Raw genomic sequence first — 27227 nt, 5'->3', positions numbered from 1 at the left:
CCAAACGCACGCGTGCTCTATATAGGGAAGACGAGGGTATTGCCGTAGAACCCAGGCCTTTGTCGCTGACAGGTCGGGGCCACCAGACGATTCCTGTGCTTTTCTCTCGTCCGAGCGCTTCCCGGGGACCCGGGAAAGGCTTGGGTTCGCCGGACGGATGAAAGGCCTAATCCGGAGGAAGCAATTGGACCGTTTTCGTCCATCCGGATGAAAAAAAGGCGCCCTGGGCAGTATGTCCAATTCCACAAATAGGTGTGCACACGAGAACCATGAGATACTGAAGTATATATAAGAGTCCCTACATATCCAAGCTAGTGCCACAAAACAAGAAGCTTAGACCCATATCAATTGAATTATTTATTTATATGAGTCGGGTAGTTCTACTTTCCGTGACGGCCATTTTGCAAAACAGGGTATATATAGTTCACCGAATACAAATGCTTTAGAAGCATAGATAACGTGCACTTTCCAACTATCCAAATCGTACGATATTGTTTCACAGCCTGAAAGAAAAATCAAATCACGATCTGGATGGATTGCAACACCGAACCACTTGTGATCTGCGGGATCATTCTTTCCAAAAAGTTGCAAAATGTTGGCTGTGTGCTTTAGGGTCCAGTTTGCACTACCATAGTCCTCAAGAACCCAAATAGAGAGTTGGTAATTACCCAGGATAATGCATAGATGAACCGGCCGGCATATGCTCCTGCCGGAACTCGTCATGCTATTGGCTGCGAAAGAGAGGTGGTCCCCTAGCTCCTGCGATTGTTTTGGATGCAAACAACAATACAATGTATAAATACTTAGCATGGGACCCACCACTGAGTGGGAACAGAGAGAGAAAACGTGAGCGAATTTATTTCCCAGCTGATTGCCCGCTGCTCGCCCTCCCGTCCTCCTTTTCCTCCGTCAAGCTAGCTGCCACAGAACTCCCGTACACATCCTCTTGCGGTGAGGCACGGACTAGCTCTGCCCCGAGATCCGCCATGGGCTCCCTCGACGGTGCCGCCGGCTCGTGGAATCACAAAGTGTGTAGCCGCAATGCCGGCGCGCTTGCCGCTGGAGTTTGCCTCGGCGGTTGGTGGAGTCGTCGGGAGGCCGAGCGGGCCGCGCGTCGAGGCACCGTTGTTTGGTTGCATCGCCGGAATACGGCTGCCTAGACGAGCAAGCCATATGGTTCCCGGACCGGCAGGCTGAAAAGCAGGAACGCCACCCAGACCGGCGGCTGTAGCCTGCAGGTCGTGGACCCCGGTGGCCTCTCAGGCGGCGCGCAGCGCCCCCTTGCCCGCCGCGATGGCCGCGGGCGCCGGAACCCGCCACGTCATCCGCTGCAGCACCTCCTCCGAGTCGAGGAACACGAGGTCGTCGCCCGCTCGGTCGCCCAACTTCTCCAGCTCCTCGTCGCCGACCGACGTGTCGGCCAGCAGCAGCGAGCCGAGGACGAAGGAGGCGAGGGGCATCCAGGCCGGCACGCGCTCCACGCCTGCGGCGTCGCTGTGCGCTCGGCGCCGACATGCAGCTCTGGCAGGGGAGCCAGCGGGTGCCGGCGAAACTTGACGCGGAGCTGGGCTAGGCGCTTGTCCCGCGGCGGGTAGCCCGAGCTCGGCGAAGGGGAGGATTTCAAGGCGCGCGGTGAGGTCGTGCTACAGCTCGCGCACCCGGTCATGCTGCAGCTCGTGCACCCGGTTCGTGGGATTGTTGGGGACGGCGCCGACGAGCGTCGACGAGAAAGACAGGCAGGACGCCGACGACGATGGGACGCAGCTGCTCGGTGGCAACGTCGGCGAGCTGGCTGCTGACGTGGAGGCGGAGGCGGCAGCGACGGAGGCCACATCGCCGAGCTGGCGGCTGCTGCAGCAGCACGGGGAAGGGAAGGGAAGGGGATGGGGATGCGATGGGGGAGGACCACACATGTGACATGTATTCATTTTCGTATATGGAATACACATACTGCAGGACTGGACCCCACACACAATTGCTGGACCAATGACATGCTGATTTCAGCCAGGTTCAGATGTCGCCGGGTTCTGAAAATCCACTCTCCACACCAATAATGCAAGTTTTCTTCTTATACTTTAGAGGGATTCTGATCGGTGTTTGAAACCCAAAAAAAATCTGCAGGGATGAGCACAGGTAATATACTATGAATACATGATTGTACGGACATCCTGTCTCAGTTGCGTTATTACAGCATTACAAAACAAGCACTACATTACATATTCTTCCGATGTACTCACTTCTTACCAGTTGAACAGCACCAATACTACACCATGGCACGTAGTGTTACAAGCTACCAATTAAGCCTGCATTCATCCCTCTATAGTTTTACACTCATTGCTAGGAGTATATGCTATTGGCAAAGCCATCGCCAGCACAACTGAGGCTGTTCCATTTAGCGAGATCGGTCAACGCCGAGCCTTGAGCTGAGCCACTTGCAGACATCGTCCATTTCTTCGGGGATAGTGTAGTGCCCCAACCTGAACCGTCAGAGAAACCCCTTGTTCAGTGTTCATGTAATCTGGGGAGCAAGGGAGTAAAGAGGACGAGTTTGGATGCGAGATGTGTACCCGTTGTAGGACTTGAAGGTCACGTATGAGAACCCTGATGACCGCAGATACTCGGTCGACCGCTCACCGTTCCTGTAGGACACGACCTCATCCGCTGCAAGAGTAAAATCACACAGAATTCAGTAACAAGCAGTGTAATTCATCTTTTGAGTTGCTCTACTTGATTCAATAACCTTGTTCGTTTGCTTCTTACCTCTTCCATGGCAGAGCAGGATGGGCAGGGAGAGGGCTCTTCTAGCTGCCATGTGTGAGCTCTCGATCTTGCCCCTCAGGGTCCTGAACGCATCAAATTACCAAGACCATTAGGGCCTCTTACAATATTAGGAGCAAAAAAGTGCGAGGTGTTCTTTGTAGATGAGATTCTGCGCTGAGTGGACAGAGTTGGACCACCTTGAGCAAGGGAGCCAGCCGCTCAAGCTGATGACTGCGCTGAGCGTGATTGGGTAGGGGATGCCGCTGCTGAATTTGCCGTGAGCATAGCATGCTGCCGAGTGCAACGCCGCGGCTGCACCCATGCTGAAGCCACCGATCCCGAGCTTCACTGCATCCACACAATCGTTAACACCAAACGAGGTGAATAATCAGTTAGATGAAGCTACTGAGCTGTCCATGTAATGGGACGGGGGGACGGTTGATCCTGAGGTTAGTACCATCAGACGGCTCAGACGACAGTAGGTTTGCTATGTGTGCAGCTGAAGCATCCAAGCCCTCTATGTCATCACGACCATCCACCGAAGTGTCGTCCACGTCAAACCCTGTCCAACAACAATGTCAAACCCTGTTCCAGTGCCACAAAACTGCTGTTTAGCCCGTTTTCAGATACATAACTATGTTCACATGAATTTCATGGCTTGTGTGGAGCACATGAATTTCACGAAAAAAAACTCTTCATTTCCCATAGCATTCAAGGGAAGTTCCCAGGTACCAAATCGGGCCTCAAAATATGCAGCAAAGTTCGAACGAAGAAGAAACCCACATGCAGTGCAGGGGAATCCGCCAAAAGCAGCGACAGGCCGGGTTGCTGCGGTGGGGCATATCCACTTGATCTACATGAGCAATAAACCTCAAGGTGAATAAACTTGGTTGCAGGATAAACGAACTGCCCAAAGGTGCTGAACAAGACAGGCTACACTACTGCACTTTGGTTATATTGCATTGAAAGTGAATATTATGTATAAGTTGGGAAATAAGAGAGAGCGGACATTTGGAGTTCGGGCTACACATAGGCCCTTTTTTGAATCAATTAAAAATGACATTTTGAATTTTCAAAAAAAAACGAAAATAATGTACTCTATCAACTTAAAAAACTATCAACTCGAAATACCCCGTATTTTGGGCTGCACAAAATTGCCAAAATCTGACATCCAAATTAGTGAACAGTGCAAAAAATCAATCCTCCAAATTCTGTCAGATTTTTTCATTTTTTGTTAAGCCCATAATATAACTATATAGGTCATTTCGGGTTGAGATTTTGTGTGTTCATAGAGTACATCATATGTCTACAAATTCAGATTTATTTTGAAACTTTAAAATTGTGTTTTCAAATTTTGGAAAAAAACCGAGCTCCATGTAGCTGGAGCTCTAAAGTGGATTTTCGGGCAATAAGAGTGCTTCAAGTACAAAGCATCGATGCTTACGTTGGGCAAAGGAAGAGAATCCAGAAGCTGGGACCAGCTGAAAATTGCAGAACGGACAAAAGAAGTTAGAACACTGTATCAGGAATAGCATTAGCAGCAGCAACTGGTGAAGATATTCCATTCCAGCGTCTTGCAACAGATTATGTGAACTGCACGTGCCTCCTAAAAGTACATTCTTACCCCCCAGGTTTGAGTCTTTTTCGGCTGGCCTCTTGTTATTGTCCTACTTGTTAGAAAGACATCTAGATCCTTCTAGGTATTACTGTATTTTCCTTTTCACAAAAAGGTAAATCTTTAGGCTTGCTTTTTAGCTCTTTGCTCCAGAAGCTAATGCTCTGTTCTACTGCCTAATCATAGATTATGGCATCCTTTGCATGCTTTTCCAAGACATGGGATAGGAAATTAGGGATCTTCCATGAGCTACCTACACTTGTGCGGTATTTTTCTATTATTAGGCCACATCAACGAAGTATTTGACATTCCTCTCCACTTACTGCATGAAGAAAAGTGAGAGCATATTGATGTCCATGAGATTATTTACTTCGAGTAATGCAATACTAGGAATATATGCATGCGAAAAGGAGAAAACTTCAATCATTTCAAGCAAAAAGATGTAAGGGAATAAAGTGTCTGCATAAACATCACAATGATCTTAACTCGGATCCTCTTTGGTCTACATGTGTGGTTTCTTGCATCCCTGTTACATTTACACAACACGTAGCATGCATGTTGCATGAAAAGTGCCATCATTTATGATTTATAAAATTTGGCTAGGAATTCTGGTATTCTGTTAAGAGAAGCAAGGTGTGTCAGGTCAATCTCAAAACCAGATGGGTGGCATGTTTAGCTAGCACTAGAGTGGCATAACCTGAGTAGGCGAAGTTTAAGATAGAAGTAGTACCTTGCACCATTGTCACCTAGGCCGTGGAGCCACACAATGGTGGCTAGGTGACGTCCCTTTGGCCTCACCACATAGCTCCTCCCATACTCGACTCGGCGGCCACCCCTGCCACCTGAATGGCCAATTGCAATGATCTCAGCATTGACCTTTCAGTGTCCATGGACCATGGTGTATTAGAGCATGGTCATATCTATGGAGAAGATGTAAATTACCAGAAGAGCTGCTTCCGTAATAGCTCATGGCTTCTGTTGTCTCTGCAACAAGAGCACTAGGTACTTATGCTTATGAGCTCTAGTACTAGTATAATCTCAGATGTAAGGAAGTGTATGAAGTCCACATCCCCATTTGTCTGTATTTATAGTGGAAGCCTGAAGCCTTGAAGAAGGGAATATATGTCGAAGAATCCCTTGAATCTGCATCAATCACACAACAGTGTTTTTTTTTTTTTTTTTTTGCCACCGTGCTCACTAAAGCTGTCATGACAAGAGAATCTGGAACCTGGAAAACTCTCGGGATTAGCAGGACAAATCGATGGCTATTGATCTAGAAGTAAGAATTTTGCACAATACTTACAGGCTAGACACAGATGGTGACGGTGAAACCTACCATTTCATCCAAAGGTTAAGGGTGCATCTTGCACACAGGTTGATAAGATGCATCTTCGGCAGTGGAGAGGGAACTAAAATATATAAATATTGCTTCATCCCCCATTGATCTCATTTTGCAGCCAACCAAACATTTCTCTGCTCGTTGCATGGAGTACTAATGCCCACTGCCTTCTTCTGCACGAATTGGCGTGACTCCTATGCTACAAAGTTAAGTAAATGGTAAGGAATATAAAGCTTAAGCGAATTTATTTCCTAGACATGAAACCCTTACCTCAAGTATCATCCATGGACTTTCAGAAAACAATTTCCGACAGTGGAATTTCAGTGTCGAAAGAATTGTATACCGCAACTTGTTTTGGTATACCATCAGCCTATAGTGTCAAGAAAGAATTATTATATTGCCAGCAGTACCTGTCAAGTGCCAGTACCAAATCAGCATGGATGAGGGAACCATATCAAGCTGAAATGCAATTCAACTTGCAGCATAAAACGTGGTGCACTCTTGATGAAGGTACAAATTCTTTCAGACATAAGTACACCAACATAAGTGATTGATATGTAGTTATAGTGTCATACACATCATATGGTTGCTTATTACTTTTGATGGCACAAATTGTTAAAATATCATGTTGGAATTAATCTAAGCTTCAGTGTTTTTTGCCGTGAAATAATGAAGTCAGTCATGCTTACATTATTTGACAACAGAAATTAATTTTACTGAACAAGACATGAACAATCTTTTTCGTTTACATTGGTGTGAGCTTCCTCATAGTTATCTTCTACTCTAGGTTTGCTTGGCAGCAAAGGTGGGAACCTTTGCGAAATATGCCTAGTTGATTTCAGCAATGGAGCGCAGTTGATCCCTTCTCGACGGTGGAAATTCAATTGGTGCTAAAAAAAAATTGACCTCAACGAAATTTCAGTAATTTGATACCAAAGTGATGCAAAAGTTTGCATCTGGTTTTTCTGGTGTGCTTACTACTAACCCACTACATGCAACAAGAATCATATACCCATTCCCCTTTGCATTTTCTAATGATTGGGATGGGTAATGGGGGCAGCTCAAGCTAAAATATGTGATCTATATGCAATTTTTGTCCCTTTCTAACATTAGAAGTTTAGAGCTGCACTGAGGTAGATGAAGCTATTTCGAGAGACGGATTCATCAGCTACCTGATCTAGCCTTTCTTACAATGCAAATTGTAGGCTATGTTTGTGCTCTGTCTTAGTACTAGAAGCCCGCATATTCCTCACTATTACATATTTTTCCTCACCTTATGCACATGCTGCTACAAAAGGTGGGGTTTTTATAAAGTCAGAAAACATTCTTGAGAAGGTTCATGTACAGAATATCAGATTTGTCGTTTTCAACAGTATACGGTTAGGGAAGACATGAGAGCAGTAAAAGACACTCTTCTTAAAATATTATCTACTTCATGCTTTATTCAGCTTTGCAAATCAACAAGCTAACTCCAACACTACTCCTGCCAAGAGGATGATATACAATAGCAGTGACAGTATACATGTAGTCTACTTCCACCGTAACACTGATATTTTGCCAAGCAAGCAAGTTTCTGATTGAACATGCAGTTAGATACATTCTCCAGTTCAGCTACCACTAGGGCCAAATCACTTGGTACAGATTACTCACTGTAACAAGAAGTCCACATCAAAGCTTGAGGCTTTGACAGAAGTCAACTTCCAGAATGCGAGAAGGAATGTTGCAAAATGGAAGATTGTAGACACCATTATCAGAGGAATTATGCCTCTTAAAGTAACTGGGGCATTCTGTATTTCTGTGTGCTCACTATTGTATTGATTGATCTCTCTTGAAATTAACAAATATTCCCCTTTGTACTATTGGTTGTTGACATGCATTAACTTTATTTTATATATTTGCTGTCTTTTTTTGTGTGCATGTTTGATTCAATGTTCAATTTAGGCTTTTGAAAAGCGCACCGAAGAGAAAAATATTAGAGATACAAAATGAAGTTATGGTCAGCATGCTGCAGAATACATCCTATGATCAACCTTAAGTAATGAAAAAAAATGTTAATCTCTCTTAAAATTTGGAGATGGAACAATATAATCCATGAATGACATTGGAAAATGAGTTCAAAGCTAGAGTGTCTATGGGCCTACAGGCTCAGGCAGTTAAAATGTCATTACCTGAACAAACTGTAGTCCAACTTTATGCCTTTATCAGAGCTCAAAGCTAGAGCTTGTCCCATGGATTAAGTTTGAAATATCCATTGATCAGGTCATTCTAAGTGTGTATGTTTTGTCTTGTATCCAACTTTATCAGAGCTATCGGTTCTCACCAGAAAAGGAGAAGAGCACACAACGATGACAAGATCCAGATTCAGAAACGCAAAGCTGGATGTAAGTTCTAGCCTATGAGTAACCAACATACCTCATAGAACTGTAGTAGAACATGTGAAAGATTACCTTGCCCTGACATTAATAGGAAAAATGCTCGTAAGTGCGCTGGCAAAAGATCAAGATCAGAATAGTATATTACTGTTTAGGAATTACGTGCTATTGCCGTTATGTTCAAAACGAATGTACACACATAGCCCATTTCTGGATTTATGCCAAGTTCAGCATCCAGCCAACAAGTGAAGTTATCGTGCTACCGACTAAAATTCTCTCAAACAACATCATGTTTACAGCAAAGGGATGGATGCATCACATCACTCAATCAACAAAGAGAAGTTTGCAAGATGCTGAAGGAACAACTATGTTCTAGACACTCAACTTTCCAGGCAGGAAATTCCAGCTATTTGTTGTTATTCTGAAATCCTGAATGTCAAAAAAAGGCTCAAAGTTGGTAGAGTGGAAGAATCAAACATTATCTCCTTTGATGTGGCCTATTGCTACAGGCGTGGTAGAGTTATTAGAGTGTGAGAATGTCAATGGATAGATGTCAAAGCACAGTGAAAGTCAGGTCTATGAAGGGGGGAGATCAAACAACTAATATTTAACAAGAAAACATAATTCTTTCACAGGGAAACCTCAGAATTCACTGTATGTGCGTCATGTAATCGTTGCTGGTGATTTGTGATTGCTGATTCACCATGACCTTGCACAGCCTATCTTTCACTTCAAGCTTTAACATGGAATTCACATTCTGTGTTTCATGTTTTCCTTTTCTTTTATGAGAATCATTCCTGAGTGGCTATTTTTTCAAACAAACACCATGGTAAATACATTACCTTTGGCAAGTAACTATAAGGACTAACTTTCTACATAAGTAAGATTAACAGGATCAAGGTAACGTGTTTAATGTGGTCTCCATACAAAAATATGCTGTCATGTTCAGGTTCTAGTGAAGAGAAGTGATCAAAACTGAAATAACAGGAAGATATTGCATGATTCATTAATCATACCCAGATTTGACTTTGCTTTGTTTGTTTCTGCTTAACCTTAGCAATATAAACTAAAAACTACTGTATAGCTACAAGAAAAGAATTCAATTTGCATATTTAAGAATTCAATGTACAGTTTAGACTGCTCCGTAGAGGATAAGAAAAATCAGTAAGTTAAAATATGGATAACAGAAATCTTATGATGCTTCAGTAATGGATTCCGTTGGGGGCAACAACCTGGATTAAAAGTAAGAATAGATGAAGGTAGAACACTCTAGTCTAGTCAGGAACTCAAGGCAGAACTATAATGGTATGGACAGTTTACTCAGAACAAGGATAAACAACAGACTATAGGATGTACTCCCTCCGTTCCTTTTTAATTGACTCAAATTTAGTATAAAGTTATACTAAATCCGAGTCAATTAAAAAAGAACGGAGGGAGTAACAACTATGGTGATGAACGGCGAACCTTCATGGCATTACACAACCAGTCTTTTACTAAACATATCAGTGAATGAGTTGTGCAGTTGTGCTATTTTCTTCTCCTAGAAACAAATAAATATAATATTCCCTTACAAATAAATAAAAATATAATTCTGTCTTGGTCTAGCACATGTTGTTTGACACCATATATGAAGATTTAACTGGAAGAATCACTGTATATATATACAACAACTCAGAACAGTTGATCCAAGACTCCAAGGTATTAAACTACTACAAAAGAGATAACTATTTCAAATAACATATGAGAATACTACTTTCAAGTGCATCAATTCAGGGTGGCATAGAAATTTTGCTGTGACGGATAACAAGTTGGACAGTAAAGGTTCCTGCTACATAGATGAATAGAAAGAGGTGAAAATGCTGATAATTTCAAACATATATAACGCCCAGTGTCTCACATTTAGCCACATGCAGAGCTAACAAGTGACCACAACAATCAGTGCTTAAAGCAAAGAGATTAACTGACTAGGTTCATTCATATAACTAGTCATTACACATGGAAGGGTAGCTTACAAAATGTTCAAGGCTAGCCAACATTGTTCAAAGGCGCCCTGAAGATCCTGAATACCAACAAACAAGAAAACCAAATTGGGGCAGATATATGACTTATCCAATCCACTGCCCAAAACTAGGAGAATCTGGACCATACCCAACATCTGAATTTCATAAGGCACTGGAGTTACGCCGACTTAGCAAATGTTAAACTGCTCGTGACCATCTGACGGCCTTTCCACAAAACAGGGAATGTAAGGCTGGAATCTCCACGCCTGGGATTCTCCAAGAGAGCAGATAACTGCAGTTTCTTGCTATCCATATCGTACGACATAAGTGTTTCTTCCAGTCTCACTCCGGCTTTAAGGGAAATCAAATTATGTTCTGGATGGATTGCAATTAACATGTAGAGTTCACCGGTTTGGAGGCGAGGCCTTCCTAACAGTTCCAAAACGCTGGCAGTATGCTTCAAGGTCCACTTTCCACTAGCATAATCCTCAAGAACCCAAACTGACAGCTGGCAGCCATTTTCGCGGCCTATACACGCAGCGCATAGTCGCCCCTGCGACTGCCCAATGACACCAGAAGAATCAATGTGGTGCGGCATTTGAATTCTCCTCCAAGTCTTCCCCTCGGTGTCCACCGTAACTATCCAGCGTATCAGTTTCCCCTCTTGGTCCAGCATGTATGCGGAGCGTGAATCAGAGGTAGCCAAATGCAGGACGCCATTGAAGAAGACACATCTTGAATCCTCAGCAAGAACCAGAGTCCTGGGACTCCACTTGCTCTTCATGGAAGTCCATTGTCCCGTTTCCGAGGAGTACACTTCCACACTGAGGATCCCGGTACGATCGTGCATGAACATGAACACCGTGAAGCAGCGGGGAATGGCAGGGTCAAAACACAAGCGAGTGTTGTTTAGGTTCTTCATAGGCGCAGTCAGAACGGCCCAAATTTCCTCAGTGGCCGGGTTGCACACGACGTATTCAGCTTCCTCCATGTCTACTCTCCAGCAGTAGCAGATGAGGATGCCGCCGCAGCAGTGCAGAGGCGTGACCTCTTGGTAGCCGCGCACGAAACGGAGCGAGGGGTCGCGACCAGCGCGCGGCCGGCCCCATCCGGACAGGTTGAGGGAGTCGAGGCGCGAGCGGCCGTGGAGGAGGGAGTAGCAGAAGAACCCGGAGAGCGTCTGGGGAGACCTCTTCCGGACGGCGGGGCCGGAGCAGAGCGCGAGACACGCACTTGAAGCGGCAGAGCGACCGGTAGGGCACCCGCGACAGGATCTCGGGCAGGAGGTCGTTGGGGACGCTCGCCCACGGCCCCGCCGCCGCTGCCACCTGACCCTCCTCATCGTCCTCCTTCTTCTTCCTCTTCTCCATCCCGTACGCGGCCGGCCGGCCGGACTGCTGCTGCAAATTGTCGAGGCAGTTCGTTTAGCTTCCAAGTTGCATTCCACGGGCCGAGGGTTAGATGTCTACCACTAGCACCTGCAAATTATATGGAAGAGAAGGCTCATGGAGGCACGCCCTTTTGGAGTATTGAAAGTGCATGGAGCTCCCATATGTGGTTTGGGTAATTAATGATAATCCCTATGAATTAATGTTTGCATTGAACATTACTTATAGGACTTGTGACACTTGTTCATAGGCAATGCTTGAACTATATGTTGACTTCAAAGTTGCAAGAAGAAGAGAGTGATGACCAAGATGTTATTAAAATAGAGCCTATGGAAAGTTTGTCTTGAAGATGGAGATGGAGCGAGCTATAATGTGTATCTTCAAGACATCAACATACTGAAGAAATAAGAAATAAAGTGCAAGTTCAAGATGAGCCATTTGGAAAAGATCATATGCTTGTATGGTTATCACATATTTATGTGAAGATATGCCTAACGAGAAGCTCTAGTGGAGTACGGGGAGCAATTCTCAATACTTCACCAAACAAGCGCAATCAAGAAAGATGTTCCAACTTGAAGTGGTCAAGGTCTTCATCATCTAGATCAAGTGTAATGTATGCAAGGCGAAGTTTTGTTCTTCATAGGGTTTCTTTCTTACCGATCTCATGGTATTAGTTTGGAGACCATTTTATATGATCGGGAGTCGTACTAGTCAAGAGGAGCTCTCGAGTGAGTAACTTGCTCGTATCGTTCGAAGAGAGCTCAAACCTTTGAATCTTTGGCATAATTTTTTGTAATTTTTTTTATCTTATCCATGTGAAGTTTTAGAGCTTGTGGTTATTCTCATCACAAGCTCTAGTTCATCAAAAGCGAATTTTGTATGAAAACCTTGTTAAGTTTTTTTTATGTTGGAGTATTTAGTGGTCCGTGTATGATGGAGATTACACACCTCTATACACTTTCTATTTAGTTGGATACTACTTGTCTTTATGTTTCCAACAAAATTAGTTTCATATTAATCGGAGTTTGCATGCTCAAGATATTGTGTTTTGAGTTTTGAAGGTTTTATCGGTTCATCACTTTTAGACAGGTCATAGTTTCATCTTTTGGTTTTACTTTTGTGGTTGGACTATGATTTTTATGCGTGAATTTGTAGATCTCTTTGTTTTGTCTCCAACAAGCCCAACTTGGTAGATATCGTAGTCCGGATGCTCAAGTTATGATCATTTTAATTTTGGTGTTTCTTCAAGTTTCTAGGGGGTCTCTCGATCTGGTGGCCAAAAATTCCGGTCTATCACCAGCCTGGATGGTCCTGATGCTACGACGAATGGTGGCGGCCGTGTGGATGATCCGATAACCGACGGTGATGCTTGATGGCGTACTTGATCATGCACGTCCTTGATCACGTGATGCTTTATCTTTTTTGGTTTCCTACTTTATGTACAATTGAGTACTTTGACAATCAATTTGGATGATTTATATGTTGCTACATTCTCATATTTGTCGAATGATTTGTCACTATATTTGCATAAACTATGTGTTGCGGTTTTGGTTTGCTGGCTGAAAAAATGCCGCATAGACCGGACACAACAAACATGAACTGCATAACATCATATTCGACCCGTTTGAGGTGTTATGGTTTGCGCGGCATTTTTTCAGCCCGCAAATAACGTTTTGGGTGTCCTCCATCAGCTTATTTAGAATTTGCGGTTTGAGAGGTCTCATAGTTTTGCTCTCAGTCCCGGGCAGATCCTCTTGGGGATCATAGTGACCCTTAAGTGAATCTGCAGCTCCAATCTGTCTTAAGTGTTCTGTGTGGCAGCAAGTTGCGAAGCATCCATTGGTTAATTTTGGTATTAACTTTCGGTGGAACTTTTGAACAGTGCCAAGAGTGCATGCCCAGTTATACGTCTTGGGTGGCTCGCTCGAGTGAACCTAACCTGGTCAGTGCTATTGCCAAGAGCCTGTGAATGGCTAGCACGCAGGAAGGTTTGAGTCCCCACACTGTCTGGACCATAGCCGATGACTGCAACAGAACAGGCAAGCCAGGTGGAGGTTTGAATTCCATGTTTAATTAATTACATGCACGAGAAGTCGAGAGCCCATGTAGGAAGGGTTCACATGGCTCCAAGCGTACCTTCCATGTCTTGCATTATCAACGTATATGAAGATAAAATCTAAAATCAACAAAAAATGTTACAGTACTTTTATTGGAGTTCTTTGAATTTGGCACTAGTGGAAAAGAGGCCTTTCGTCCCACCCTTTAGTCCCCGTTTTGAACCAAACCGGGACCAATAGGGGGTATTGGTCCCGGTTCATCATGAAAACCCTTTAGTCCCGGTTCGTTTGGACCCTTTAGTCCCCATTCGTATTACGAACCGGGACTAAAGGGTGGTCTATGGGGCAAAACCCTTTAGTCCCCCTTCGTATTACCAACCGGGACTAAAGGTCTACCCTTTAGTCCCGGTTCGTAACACGAAGGGGGACTAAAGGGTTTTGCCTCCCCATGCCCCCCCCCCCCCCCCGTGGATCGCCTTTTTTAGCACTGTAAAATAGAAAAGAAAATGATACAAAATTCAAAAAATAAAATCTTTTCAGATTCTTGTATGTTATGCAACCTACTATTCGGAGAAATTAAGAAATTCGAATTTTCACTTTTTTTGCAAAAAAAGTTAAAAAAATGGTAAAACCGCAATAACTTTTGCATACGATGTCGGAACAAAACGTATAATATATCAAAATAATCCTGAGAAAAAATATGAAAGCAGGAAGATTTTAGTTTTTGCCATAAATTCGGAATTTTATTTTTTAAATTTTTTTAAAATAATAATTACATCATGCATAAAGATTACTATTACTTAACCATAAAGTTAGCCAATTTTTTAGATTTTCAAATTTTCAAGTTTGGCAAAAAAATATTAAAAAATAATAAATTTAAAAAACAATTATAATACAAATTTAAAAATTATAATTATAATACCATTACCACAACATGTACGTTATTAGTTTTGTTTATTAAAATAATTATTTGGAATTCGAATAATAAGTAAGTGTGACATCGACCAACATGTTAATAGGATTGATATGATACTAAGTATCACAACATACGCGCAAGCACTTAGAGCGGGATGGGAAAGGAACTTGGAAGTTAAGCGTGCTTAGTCTTTGGAGTAGTGGGAGGATGGGTGACCGAGCGGGAAGTTGGACCACGAGTAAGTAATTTGACTAGAGATTAAGGGTAGTTAGAGATTAAGTGGAGTTAGAAACTAAACTAGTTAAATAACTGAAATACTAGAAATTCTGAAAAAATAGGAAAAAAAGGAGCGAAAAATAATTGGGAACCAAATAGATAAAAAAAATAACGAAATAACCTTTAGTCCCCCTTCGTGTTACGAACCGGGACTAAAGAGTTTTTCCTCGACGCGCGCCGGCAGCCCACGTGGCGGGACCTTTAGTCCCGGTTTGTTTTACAACCGGGACTAAAGGGGGGGACTTTTAGTCCCGCCTAATTGGTCCCGGTTTGGAAACCGGGACTAAAGGCCCAAATGAACCGGGTCTATAGCCCCGTTTTCCACTAGTGTGGAGTTCAATAAAATATTCTCAACCTTAGAGCATCATGGCACCCCTCGTGCTGGCCCCGTGGTCTGAGGGTCGAATGGGGGGCGCCGGCAACGTGGGGCACGCCAAAAGAGCCGTGTAGAGCAGGCTTGGTAGCAACGGTAGGCCATTCTCGTCTCCCCCGTTTCCTTCTCCAGAGCCGCCTCTAAAATCGCCGCGCCACTCGCGGAATCGCCGCGCCGTAGCTCGGAGCTTGTGCTGCATCTCCCATCGAGTCGCTGCCTTTTTGAGCTGCCCACACGTCCCGCCGCAGTAACATCTTTGCCACCAGATCGAAGACAGCAACGCCGCTCGAAGGAATGCCAAGCTGGAACGATGGCAAGACATCGAACGAGTCTTGGCTTGGCGGCGATGTGAGTTCTCCTTTCCCTCAACCCCTCCCCCAGAGGGGTGATTCGATTTAGGCTACGATTTAGGGTTAGGAATTGTGTTCATAGCTTAATTTTGGCTGATTTGTAGTGCCCTGACATGGATTTTGAGTCTGAGACTATCCGGCATGGACTGGCCGGCCTTGCCGATCCCGAGTCACGCCCCGTTGCCGTATGCACGACCTTGTGCCCGAGAAGGGCTGTTGCTTTCAAAGGGGCGAGCACAGGACACCGGTGCTATGTGTGTTCCAAGAAATCAGTGAGTAGTTGTGTGCTACATTGATTCGATTTAGTGAAAATAATCACTAGCTTAAACTGGCGTGCAATTCTAAATTGTAGGATGGTGTAAACTGTGGTTTTTTTTTTTTGATGTAACCATATACTGTATTTCATTAGACAATCTATGGTCATCACACAAGACAAACATTTGCATCAAGCAACTTTGCACAAGAAAACTCACAAGAAGTAAAACTACAAGTTCACCCTTGGAGAAACCTGTGCCTCGCCGAAACATCGTCCATCTTCCTCCACTGCCACCATGGTAGCGCTGGAAAAAGAGGCGAACAACCACCACACCTAGATCTGGGAGAGCACCATCGCATTCAATGATGCTTTTTGAGCCGATGAACTAGGTCGTCGCAGAGGATGAGCCCGGGACTTTGTGGCACGTCGGCCGGGGATCTTCCCCATGGTCACCAGATCCCAACACCGTCATCATCTCCAGACTCAGTCGAAGAAGACAAACGTTGCCGCCTGCCATCATCCTCACACCCAACTGCAAGACGCCAGACATAACTGCAGCAGCCAACGCAACCGTCACCCGCGAGAGTGCCGAAAGCCAACCGCCAGACATGAATCTTACCAGATCCGAAGACCGGCAAGAAAACCAGGCCACCTGCCCTCCGACGTCACCAGTTAGAGCGACGCTGAGATGGAGAAAGAGCAGAGGCAAATTATTCCGACGCGACGCAATCTTCTCCATAGAACGGCGCCCCAAGAAAACACTTGCCAATAACTACTGGCCGGAGCCGATACTCCGGGGTCCCCACCCCCTCCCGTCGCTGGAACGGCCGACGGAGGAGGTAGGGACCGTCGGCTGGCCGGTGTAGTTTGCCGGCAGAGATCGCCCCGTTGTCGGAGCGGTTCCTGTTTCGTGGGAGCGGTTCCCTTTTTTTTGCGAGTACTGTGGGTTTGTTGGTTGGGCTGACCCCCAATGTTCTTTGCCATGCCAACTCGCATTACCCTCTCTATGGAGCATGCATGAGAATTCAATTGAAGAAAAGAGCAAGTTGGAAGAAAAAACCATTCCTGTTTGTTGAAGATGTAAATCATTATATGGATAGCATTATGAAGCGTATTATGGAGCAAAACTATGCGAAATTGAGATGTGTGAGGAGTATTCTGAAATTAAGATGCGCGGAATGAATAAGGAGAGATATTTGCTACTAGAGGAGAAGATATGGGAGGATGAGAAAAAAAACTCAAAGAGGAGAAAGAAGTTGGAATAAACCTTGATCTCTTCGAAGCCGGGGATGCAAACAAGGGTAAGCTGAACTTTGTGATGAACGAGATTTGTGTATTGAGCAAGTGTGCTAACTTTTTTTAAATTAAACTATTTATATCTAAGACTGTGGTATGCAAATTATTCTAGGATAATTGAGACGCCGACATAGTCTTTAGAAAATTGTGTTGCTTTAGTAGGGATTATCCGAAAATGTCACATAATAATGTCTCATCGCATTTTGTTTATCTAATTTGTGCATAATTCAAGAAAAATGTCATGCCAATCTATGCTGCATGCAACTTGAAAACGCGATATCTTCCAGTACCACGGAGAGAGCATATCACGTTTTCACATTTTTTTTAAAAAAATTTAGCCTTCTCGAATGGATTTGATCATTGGAGGGTCAAATTAGAGGTCGCTGGCACCTACAGCTACGCCGCCCCGGGCTTTCCCGGCCGCCGCACCGGGCCTCCCCGACATCGTAGGCTTCCGCGAGGGATACGCCTCCGCCGGGACACGATGATCTCGGCAACCACGGAGATTGCAGTCTCTGGTGCCACCCCTCGGGCGGCCTCAACGCTGGCGCTCTTTCCTTCGAGCGCCACTACGCCAGGATAGAGGATACATATGACACTTTGATACATATGACACTTTGTGCCCCCAGAGCTTGAGACCTCACCACCTTCACGGCCCCTTTCCACGCATCTGTGAAGCAAACGTTCGGCAAATCTGGAGGTACAACTTCCTAGAGGCGTTTCAGGACATCAAAAAACTTATGATGGCTAACAGGAAGGGACGTCTGTTCATTGCAATCGATCTGGAGTATCTTGCTGATGCGTCCACCGACACCACTTTTAGGCCTAATACCACGGAGGAGTGGTACACATCTCTTCAGCAGTATGTCAACAATGGAACAATAGCCCAAATCGGCTTGGCAATTGCGTCGGAGGAACAAACTAGACAGATCCTTGCATACGAGTTCAATTTAGTTGTGATTGTGGAGACGGGGAATTCTAATGAAGGTTCCGTCAAGTTTCTGGAAAAGCACAAACACAATCTGAGCAGAAACCGCGAGTTTGAGATCTTACCCGAGTGGATCTCAGCAGGTCTCTTCCGATATCTGCCATTCGGCAACAACAGAGTTGTATGGATTGCGTACCATGGAGACAATGATGTTGCATTTTTTTCTCTCGGGTTGAGTGAGGGAGGGGGAAGCCGAGCCCCGCCTAACACAGTTACCCTGACACACAACCGGGTTACCCTAACAGCTCGCTGGCCCTCTCCACCTCTTCCGGGCTCCAAAGCCATCAGTACGCCAAGCGAGGCCTCCCTGACGACGCTGGACTCCGCGGTACCTTCCTGGGATACACCTACGCCGCGCTAGGCCTCCCCGACAAAAACTCATACCTTTGCTAGAGCTCATGGGGCTTCATGTACTAATACACTTAGCAAAATTAACCACATAATAATATAATTTAACTAAATAATTTTTTGACGTAAACATTTATGTATATATCTACAATTGCACTTGACATATTTTGCAGCAGAGGTTAACTTAAGTTATGTTGTACATTGCTATTAAAAGAGAAATTTTCTAAAACGAGTTAGTCCTTAGATACGAGAAAATAATAAACTCACATGCTTTAAAGGTTTCATTTTACCACTTGGACAAACTTAAGTCTGTATATCTGTTTCGGTGCATTTTAGATAACAAATATCTTAGAGGCCAGTTTCGATTTCTCGAGTGCCAGATTATGCATCTTAAGTGCAATAAATCGAAATTCTAGATTGTACGAGGTGTCCATAAAAGAGTTTGTCCTCGGATATTCAGTGTTAGTCATCGCGCGAGACTCTAAAAGCAAAGAGCAATGACTGCAATAAGAAAGTGGTAGGCGAGTCTACGGTTTCAAATTCAACCCCGCTTCCTCGTTGTATCCAAGAGATCGTCCAACCCTTTCCTGCTTGTTGGGATCGTTAATCAACTCAAGTGCGTGAAATTTTAACGGAACTTGATAAGGGACATAAAACATATATTCAAATGAAAATTTCATTCTAATTCAAATTGAGGAATTTATTACACGTAAACTAAACTAAACAGATCCAATCGTTTGAAGGCGCTCCAATCCTCACCGGGAGGTCCGTCATCGCCGCCGTCGCCGCTGCCGCCATCGATGTCCGGAAGCCGCTGCGATGATCCCCTCGCCGTTGGTGGCTCCATCGTTGTCGCCTTTCATGTTGATGATACTGATACCAATGTCTTCCGCCGAAGCCAGGTAGGCGGTCTCAGGGGAGGCTAGCTGCACCACGTTGAACGAGCTGGTAAGTGCAGCAGTGAGCCTTGGGAGGCTGCGATTCCTTCCTAGGGACGAACTGCTGGCTGCGATTCAATCAGTTCTCTCTCCAAAAACTTTTCTAATCAGTTGTGCACGTACATGCCTATTGTGCTGGAGTGCAACGTCTTCAACAAGATCCTTATCGATCATTGGATGCTCACGGAGTTGGTGCTATTGACCATGGAGTTCGAGTTGACTGAGCAAGGTGGAGGCCCTCCGGAGTCAAGGATCGACGACTTCCCGTCCGCAGAGGGGCACTTCCGATCCAAGATTTGAAGGGAGGTGTAGCGGTGGCGCACCATCAGCACGTATTGCTTGTCGTTGACGAAGATGGGATCCAGAAGGGCTCATTTGTACTTTTTCTCTTTGTGCTAGATCTTCCTGTAAGAACTGTGGTTCACTACAGGAAATCTAGAATTTGTTGAGACCACTATCTGTCGGTTCCTAGAATTTGAGCATCACATCGCAAGCGGCCGCATGACAGCCACATCTGCTTTGGAATTTTGAAGATATGGAAAATATCTACGCAGGTCCTTTTCAATTTAAGGCCTAAAAGGGCAACTTAATCCCTATGGTTAATTTGCATCGGTGTTGTCCTTAATCTGGAGTAGATCAGAATCGGAAGTGTGAAGTATGTAACTTGAGTTTAGCTCTATAAAGTTGATGTTTACGTGTGCTATTTTTTTTTCGCTATCCAATTTTGCATGTCACCTTTATCAAAGATCCAATACATACTGTGACAAACCCTGGGATAACATCATCATATACTAGAAGGATATGCGTATCAAGCCATTATTTATTTCATTCCTAACACAATTTACCAGATTGATTAATTGATGATTCACACCTCTGTTATATATACATGATTTTCTTGTTTTCAACATGGAGAAAATGTGTAAACCATCATTTGTTGTACACACTTCAACTTCAGCCTCATAAACCATCCCTAAGTATCCTTTATCCGTAGTCCGTAGAAGTATAACATAATATTTACTAATATCCAAAATCAGTAACTGTAATGAATAGTATGGTACAGATAGTGTTACATACTTAATAATTTCATCACCAGTTTAAAAAAAAGGTACGATGCAATCACAAATCTAAGATAGATGCAACTCTTAGTAGGTAGGTAAGTGCAGATCTATATTTTTTGTATGAAATTCTGAATAGAAAATAAAGGGATTTAGCAAAATTATATTATCATTATAACCTCATATTAAATCTACAAGTTAATATAATTAAGAAGTACATTTATACTTTATTATTTTGTAGAATTATATTTTGAATCTGGAATAAATATACAATTTCATGCAAAACAACATGTGCATGATAAAAATCAAGATAAAATGAGTGAGCAAGAGAGAATATTTTCTCTATAAACGAACATCGGTAATTACATTTCATTAGATGAGTGGTGTTAGAATAAGTTAGAATAGATCTAAAAAAGAAAAAGTTATACTAAGATAAACATCCGATGATGCCAATTATCGTGTTTGGTTGGAAATTGTTCAAGAATCTTATTAATTATGGGATAAAGAGTGATAAAATAATAAGTAAGAGGATAACAAACATGTGAAGGATTATTGGCTAACATGTTAATATTTAAAGATTAATTATTTAGATGTAGTCCCTTGATTAGGAAGAGAAAATTGTTCTTAAGTTCAAAAGATCATCTAAAAATTCAAATGGATCTATAAGTAGTCAAATATATATTGATTATCTTTTGTTGTGTTTTAGTTGATGTTTTCAATCTGAATGTAAGCAACAAGTTTTACCGTGGTTGGCATTATTTAAAACTATTCATCCACTATGATCTGACGGGGGTAAATAGACGGAATCAAACCGATGGAACCAAAATTATGGGACTGGATACAAATCATGTGAGACCGGAGCCTCTAATACATTTTACTGAAATTCTAAAAAAGTGTCCTTTTGAACGGCTGAATCATTCGTTGAGATTGCACGAATCATAAGGCAATTGGCCATATCCACTCTCTCACTGTCAGGCGCATCACCTCCACCATATGCGATATCAAGCTCTACTCCGAGCGACCGCCGATTGTGTGGCCCGCTGCCTTCCATCTTAGGTGGAGGACCCAGTAGAACGGGATAAGGCGGCCGATCTACCTTGATTTTCTTCAAAATAGTTTGTATGTGTATGCACTAGTGGCCGGCTGGAAGACAAGCAGCCGGCGGTCTGCCACATGGGCAAAGCTAGTGGGGTGATGGCTGGGGGCCATGCACCCCCCCCCCCCCCCACTATTATGGAAATTTGCTAAGAATTGGTTATATGCCCGCTTCAAGTATTAGTCCGTCCCTAGCCTGCTAGCGGCGGGATCAAGCGAATGGCGGCCAATCATGCAAAGAAATATTTATGAATTATCAAAAAAAATTGAAAATAATTCTGGATATTGTCAGTGATGCATATCACAATCATGCAAAATCTCAATCCAAAATTCTTTTTATTTTGCGCTAGAAGAAAAAATGACAAAATCCGATATGTTTTGGAGATTTGATAATGACTACTTAGATATGCACCTTTGTGATTTTTTGTGTCTCAGAATATAAAGTATTTGAAAATTGATATTTTACACGTCTGTGGTATACATCATTGGCAACACTATGCAGATTGCCAATGAACGCTGAGCAGGAACGAAGTACCAGGCGGCCGACCACGTCCTTGACCGTGTTGGCCAGCTTCCTGCTACCCCAGTCCACCCCGACTCCGGTGTCCGTGTTGGTCTCGTCTACGCTTCTCCGGTCATAAAAGGCCAGGTCCACCAGCCGTAGCCGAACGGTCAAATTAGCTGAACGGCCGACTGCCGGGATTTGTACAAGTTCCACCAGCCAAGCTCCAAAAACTAGCTAGGACCAAATTAGCTGATCGAGCTTCTCCCGCGCGCGAGAGATGGCGGTGGCGTTACTACGTACCGCCGTCCGGCAGGCGGCGCCGGCCATCCGCTTCTCCGGTCACACTGCAGCCACCGGCGCCGCCGTGGCCCGTAGCACGTTCCAGCGGAGGACAATGCACTCGGGCGGTGGCTGGCATAATTTCTACGCGTCGCCCGTCTTCTTCGGCTCCGGCCACTGGTGAGCTTCCTCCAATTAGTTGAGTTTCCTCCGGCCACGTGTTGACTTGTCTTCTCGTCTTCCCGTCACACATGAGAGGGGGTGTTGACGTGTACAAGTAGATTGCCTAGCTCTTTTCATCAGTTCGGACTTTTGATTCAAGTGGCTAGTGCATGAAGCTTAACCCCTTCAACTAATTGTGTACGATCCATTGGTTCCCTGTTGGTCGTTTCGTTGGCTTGATCGATCGGTTTGGGAGTTCTCGCAGGAACAGAACGGATAACTACTTCGCGGTGTTCGCTGTCACGGTGATGCTCGCGTACCGCCACTACGTTATGGAGCAGGCGGACAAGAGGTGGAGCAGGGAGCAGAGCAGGAGAGAAGAACGAGAGAAGTTGTGGGATCGCTTTCAGACTGGCGGCCCCAAGCAACAGTGAATGTGGTAGGTGTCGATGAAGCCTAGCTGTAAATCTCACCCTCAAGACTGTGTGACAATGTGTAGTTATGCAAAGTGCCATTACGAAATTGTTTGCGGGAAACCAAAACATACTTCACTACTATGCCTAAAATACCAATGAAGTACTAAAATAGGGATGCGCCACCAATAATACCGTACTAGCGGTGTGTCAGATTGTTCAGCTTCATCTCTATACAGATCTTCATCGCATTCATGCTCATCCGGCACCATTGTGGGAAGTTACACGCCGTGTACCCTCGCCCTTCCACCACCTGATGACCTAGATGAGGTGCCGGGGCTCACCGCCGCACTTATCACCTCATTCAACAAAGTGCAACCGGCCTCCCATGAGACCGCCTACCGGTGGTCGGCGGAAGACATGGGTATCATCAACATCGAGCACGACAACAATGGCGTCACCGCCGCCAAGATGGGCATCAGAGGCTTCACCGACCATGACGACGACAACAACAACGATGACAACCCTCTCGACGAGGATTGGAGCACCTTCGAACACGACCAACAAAATTAAATCTAGGTTTAGTTTAGTTTGTAAATTTTTTTCAAACATGTAAAAAATACAATCCTTCAATTTGAATTAGAGTGGATTTCCATTTGAATTTATGTTTTTATTTCCCTGTCTATTAATTTCCGTTTCATTTCAAGCACTTGGTTATCGATCCCAACAAGGAGGCAATGGTTGGACCATTTCTTGGATACAACGAGGAAGCGGGTTGGATTTGAAACCGTAGACTTGCCAACACTTTCTTATTACAATCATTGCTCTTTTCATTTATAGTCTCCTGTGACAACTAACACTAAATATCCAAGGAAAACTCTTTTGTGAACAACTCATACAATCTAGAATTTCTATTTGCTTGGTACTCGAGAAAGAGAAACTGATATATAAATTAATTTGTTATTCTAAAACGCATGGAAACACATATATTTAGACTTAAGTTTGTCTAATTGGTCAAATAAAACCTTTAGGGCATGTGCTTTTATTATTTCCTCATATATAAGGACTTAGTCGGTTAGCCAAGTGGTCATGGCAGAATGGAAACTCTTTTCTTATTGTGTTGGTGCAGAAGAGGGCCAAGTACTAGCAAGGGGCGCATGTTTTAGCGTAATTAGGCAAATTTGGAATTTCTAATAGTTTTTGTAATGCATCTCCGGCCTATGAGGAGGTTCTTCTGGCTAACGATTGTAAGATATTTTTGCCTAATTAATAAAGCTCACGGTTCCTGTCATTTTTGTTTGTCTTCTAATAGCAACTTTTAACTTAAACTTAACTTCTTCTAGAAAATACACATGGTGCGATTGTAAGGTAGAATTTTTACGTTAAAAAATCATTTTGGTGAAATTATATTATTATGTGGTTAATTTTGCTAAGTGTATTAGTACATGAAGGACATGAGCCTCAACACATATATGAGTTGTCATGTTTTTTGCTACCCGCACTGTTATACCTGCTTTACGGACAAATTCATTAAACGTCTACTTTTTTGGCCCCTGTGAAATATCATTACTTGTAAACTGTCTACTATTTATTAATATATTTTAAATTTATGTTTTTTATTTAGACTTTTCACATATTTTGTTTATATCTGCTTGCTCGCTATTTGGTGTGTAAGCATAAACCATACTTTTATATCTAGTATATAAAGAAATATAGCCCACTGAAGGCCCGTCAGAAATTTATGCTACCTGAAACCACAATTGTAGCTCGAGCTACACGTAGCCTGTTCCTGAAATTTTCGAAAAATGTGTTATAAAGTTCCAAAAGATACTTAATCAAATTTTCATGTAGACAATACTGTGTTCCACCAAGCGTATGAATTTTCAACTCAAAATACATTATATTAGGGATGTGCTAAAGTGACAAAGCCTGACGTGCAAAATTTCAAAACCTCAAAATTTATCCATTTTTATTTATTTTTGTGCATCCCAGAATATAAGGTATCCCAAGTTCAAATTGTGCAGGTTGGTAAAATACATCATTGACTACATCCATATTTTTTAAAAGATTATTTTGAAACTTTTGAATATTATTTTAGATTTTTTTAAAAAAACCCAGCTACATGTTGCGCGAGCTACAAAAATCCAATCCAAATTGGAAAATGGAAATAATAATAAATAAGCTATATTGTACTACATTTGTTCTGTACTTATAATGCAGTGTTGTCCACGGGGTGCTATCAATTTTTTCTTCGTTTTGCAACAAATGATACCATTGGTTTTTATTTTATTTCAAGTTCTTTCTATTTTTTACATTTATTACATTAGTTACTTCTTTATTATTTTTTCACATGGATACATGACCTTTTTTCTTCTTCGTTACACGACTAAAAATTTGGAAGTACAAAATCTGTTTACAAAAATACATGAACATTTGGTAAAAAATACATGGAAATCTTAAATGATTATTTCGAACTCTTCCATTTTTTTTTCCTATTTCCTCCTTTCATTATTTTGCGGTAAATGCTGAAGATGTTAATATTTTTCTAAGGTAGAAGATTCAAAGATATCCAAACGCGTACATTGGTGTGTTTGGTTAGCCCTATTTTTGCCTTTTTGACTTAGCCTTATAAGCCTCGAAAGCATTTAAAAAAATGCGTTTTTGGTTTTAGCTTCTGTAGCTTATACGACCATGCAACCATATGACCTTCAAATGCCAAAAGCTAAAGCCGAAAGGACCTGGTTAGGTGTTATTTACTTTTTGGCTTATAGGCGTGGCAGTGGCATGACTTGAGTTGTGTATAAATAGACCCTACCATGAAATCAACTCATAAATAACGCGGCATTCTCCGGAAATTCAATTCGGCTCCCGGGTGCGTATGCTCCCTCTACCAAAAAATCATATTTCGAAATACCGAAAAATTTGGATAAAAAATTCTACATGTACATCTCCATAATATACGTGCGTTCGTAAAGTTTCACGAAAAACCAATATTTTGTGTGGTCTATATAAAAAAGAGAAAGTTTATCTTGTGAAAAGCATTATTTTTAGCACTGAATTTTGTCTTTTTTACACACGTCACATGAGAAGTCGATTTTTTATGAAATGACTTTGTGAGCACGTAGCACGTGAAGATGTACGTACGAACTTTTAGTTTCAATTTTTTTAAAATTTAAAATGTATGTAAGATGCTTTTCAAAATATAGGGAGCATATGCACCCATGTTCCAAAACACCGCTCCCGGCATTCTCATCCTTCCCACTGGTCGAGTACATGATGGCAAGAAGAGCTCAAACAGCGCCGCTGCCGCCTCTCTCTATGCATCAGTTGCGGATGATATACACTAAAAAGAAAATCAAAAGGAAACGGGCAGGTTGGACAGTGCTGACAACGGTGGAAAACAGAGTATTTCTCGACAAGCGACGGAAGGCGGGTCCTCGGCGACAAAGACTTCAACTTCGGCTAGCCGCCACAACCGCGGTGGGAGGTGATGCGGTGGCTGCGTACGCTGCCACCTACAGCACCTCCATCGTCCACCGCGAGACGACTGGGAGGACTTCGTCGCCAAGGTCTTTCACGTGATCCAGATGGTGTAGCAGGAGGGTAGGCATATCAAAGCTACCAGAGGAGCTAACCGAGGATGATGCGACGAGGCTCGACATCCTCATATCAAATATGCCGCCACCGATGCCGCGGTATGTCGTCGATGTCATGACGCTAGGCCTCTCGGAGGAAGATGCCTTGAACCTAGCACTGTAGTACTTGGTGCCGCCTCCACTTCCACCTTCACCTCCACCTCCACCACTAGCCGCACCGGCATATGCTCCGCCGCTTCTGAACTGGCCATGAGTGATCCCAGGCGTCATCGACCTGACCCAGGTGCCGAACGACGATATATCAAATCAAGGCCAGCGTCTTTGACCCTTCTCTGCCCAAATGCAACAGCAGCTGCATGCCGGCTCTTAATATCTCGCGCCGGTGCCTTTGACCCGCCGCAAGCTGCAGCACCACCTCGCCACGCGCGCTCACGCCATAGCGTCGCTCCCTGCAGCAACACCTCGCCACGCGCGGTCTCGCCAGCTCGTGCCTCGTCCTTGTGCCAACGACGTGAGAGCGCGGTGGTTGCAACGACCTCCTTGAGTGGGGAGAAGTGGAGGATGCGGCGGAGGAGGTCGTCGGGAAGCTTCGACATGCGGCGTGTGGCGGCACAAGAGGATGCGAGGAATCCTCTGGATTTGCCCCGCCGGCCACGAGCACCGCCGTCGGAGCCGGCAAAATCAGATGCTTAATTGGGGGCAAAAGGGACCCCTTTCATCTTTGCTCCCTCCTCGTTGGGTTCTGGTTGGTGGAAGGAAGAGGATGGAAGGCGGGAAGACGATGAGGAAGGAAGGCGGCCGGCGAGGGAGGGGCGGAGCAGGCGGCGCGGGTGAGACGACGAGAGTTAGG

The 27227-nt window shown here is 43.8% G+C and overlaps 1 protein-coding gene across 2 annotated transcripts; it reads right to left on the bottom strand.

The window, feature by feature from the left end:
• Positions 1–2158: 2158 nt before the first annotated feature.
• On the bottom strand, positions 2159–5424 carry LOC124649273 (acyl-protein thioesterase 1 homolog 1-like). Of its 2 annotated transcripts, none has more exons than XM_047188925.1 (9): positions 5318–5424; positions 5106–5217; positions 4205–4241; positions 3544–3613; positions 3218–3322; positions 2955–3108; positions 2761–2843; positions 2568–2661; positions 2159–2477 (listed from the first exon to the last, which is right to left on the bottom strand). In XM_047188925.1, the coding sequence occupies exons 1-9, from the start codon at positions 5343–5345 to the stop codon at positions 2393–2395; spliced, it is 768 nt and encodes a 255-aa protein (XP_047044881.1). In that variant the 5' UTR covers positions 5346–5424; the 3' UTR covers positions 2159–2392. The 2 variants fall into 2 exon arrangements, with proteins under 2 accessions (XP_047044881.1, XP_047044882.1); XM_047188926.1 differs by having other exon boundaries at positions 2958–3108.
• Between the last annotated feature and the right edge of the window lie 21803 nt (positions 5425–27227).

Source organism: Lolium rigidum, chromosome 4, assembly GCF_022539505.1.
Source record: "Lolium rigidum isolate FL_2022 chromosome 4, APGP_CSIRO_Lrig_0.1, whole genome shotgun sequence".
NCBI lineage: Eukaryota > Viridiplantae > Streptophyta > Magnoliopsida > Poales > Poaceae > Lolium > Lolium rigidum.
The sequence above is the reverse complement of the archived record's forward strand: the minus strand, read 5'-3'. Positions and strand labels throughout refer to the sequence as shown.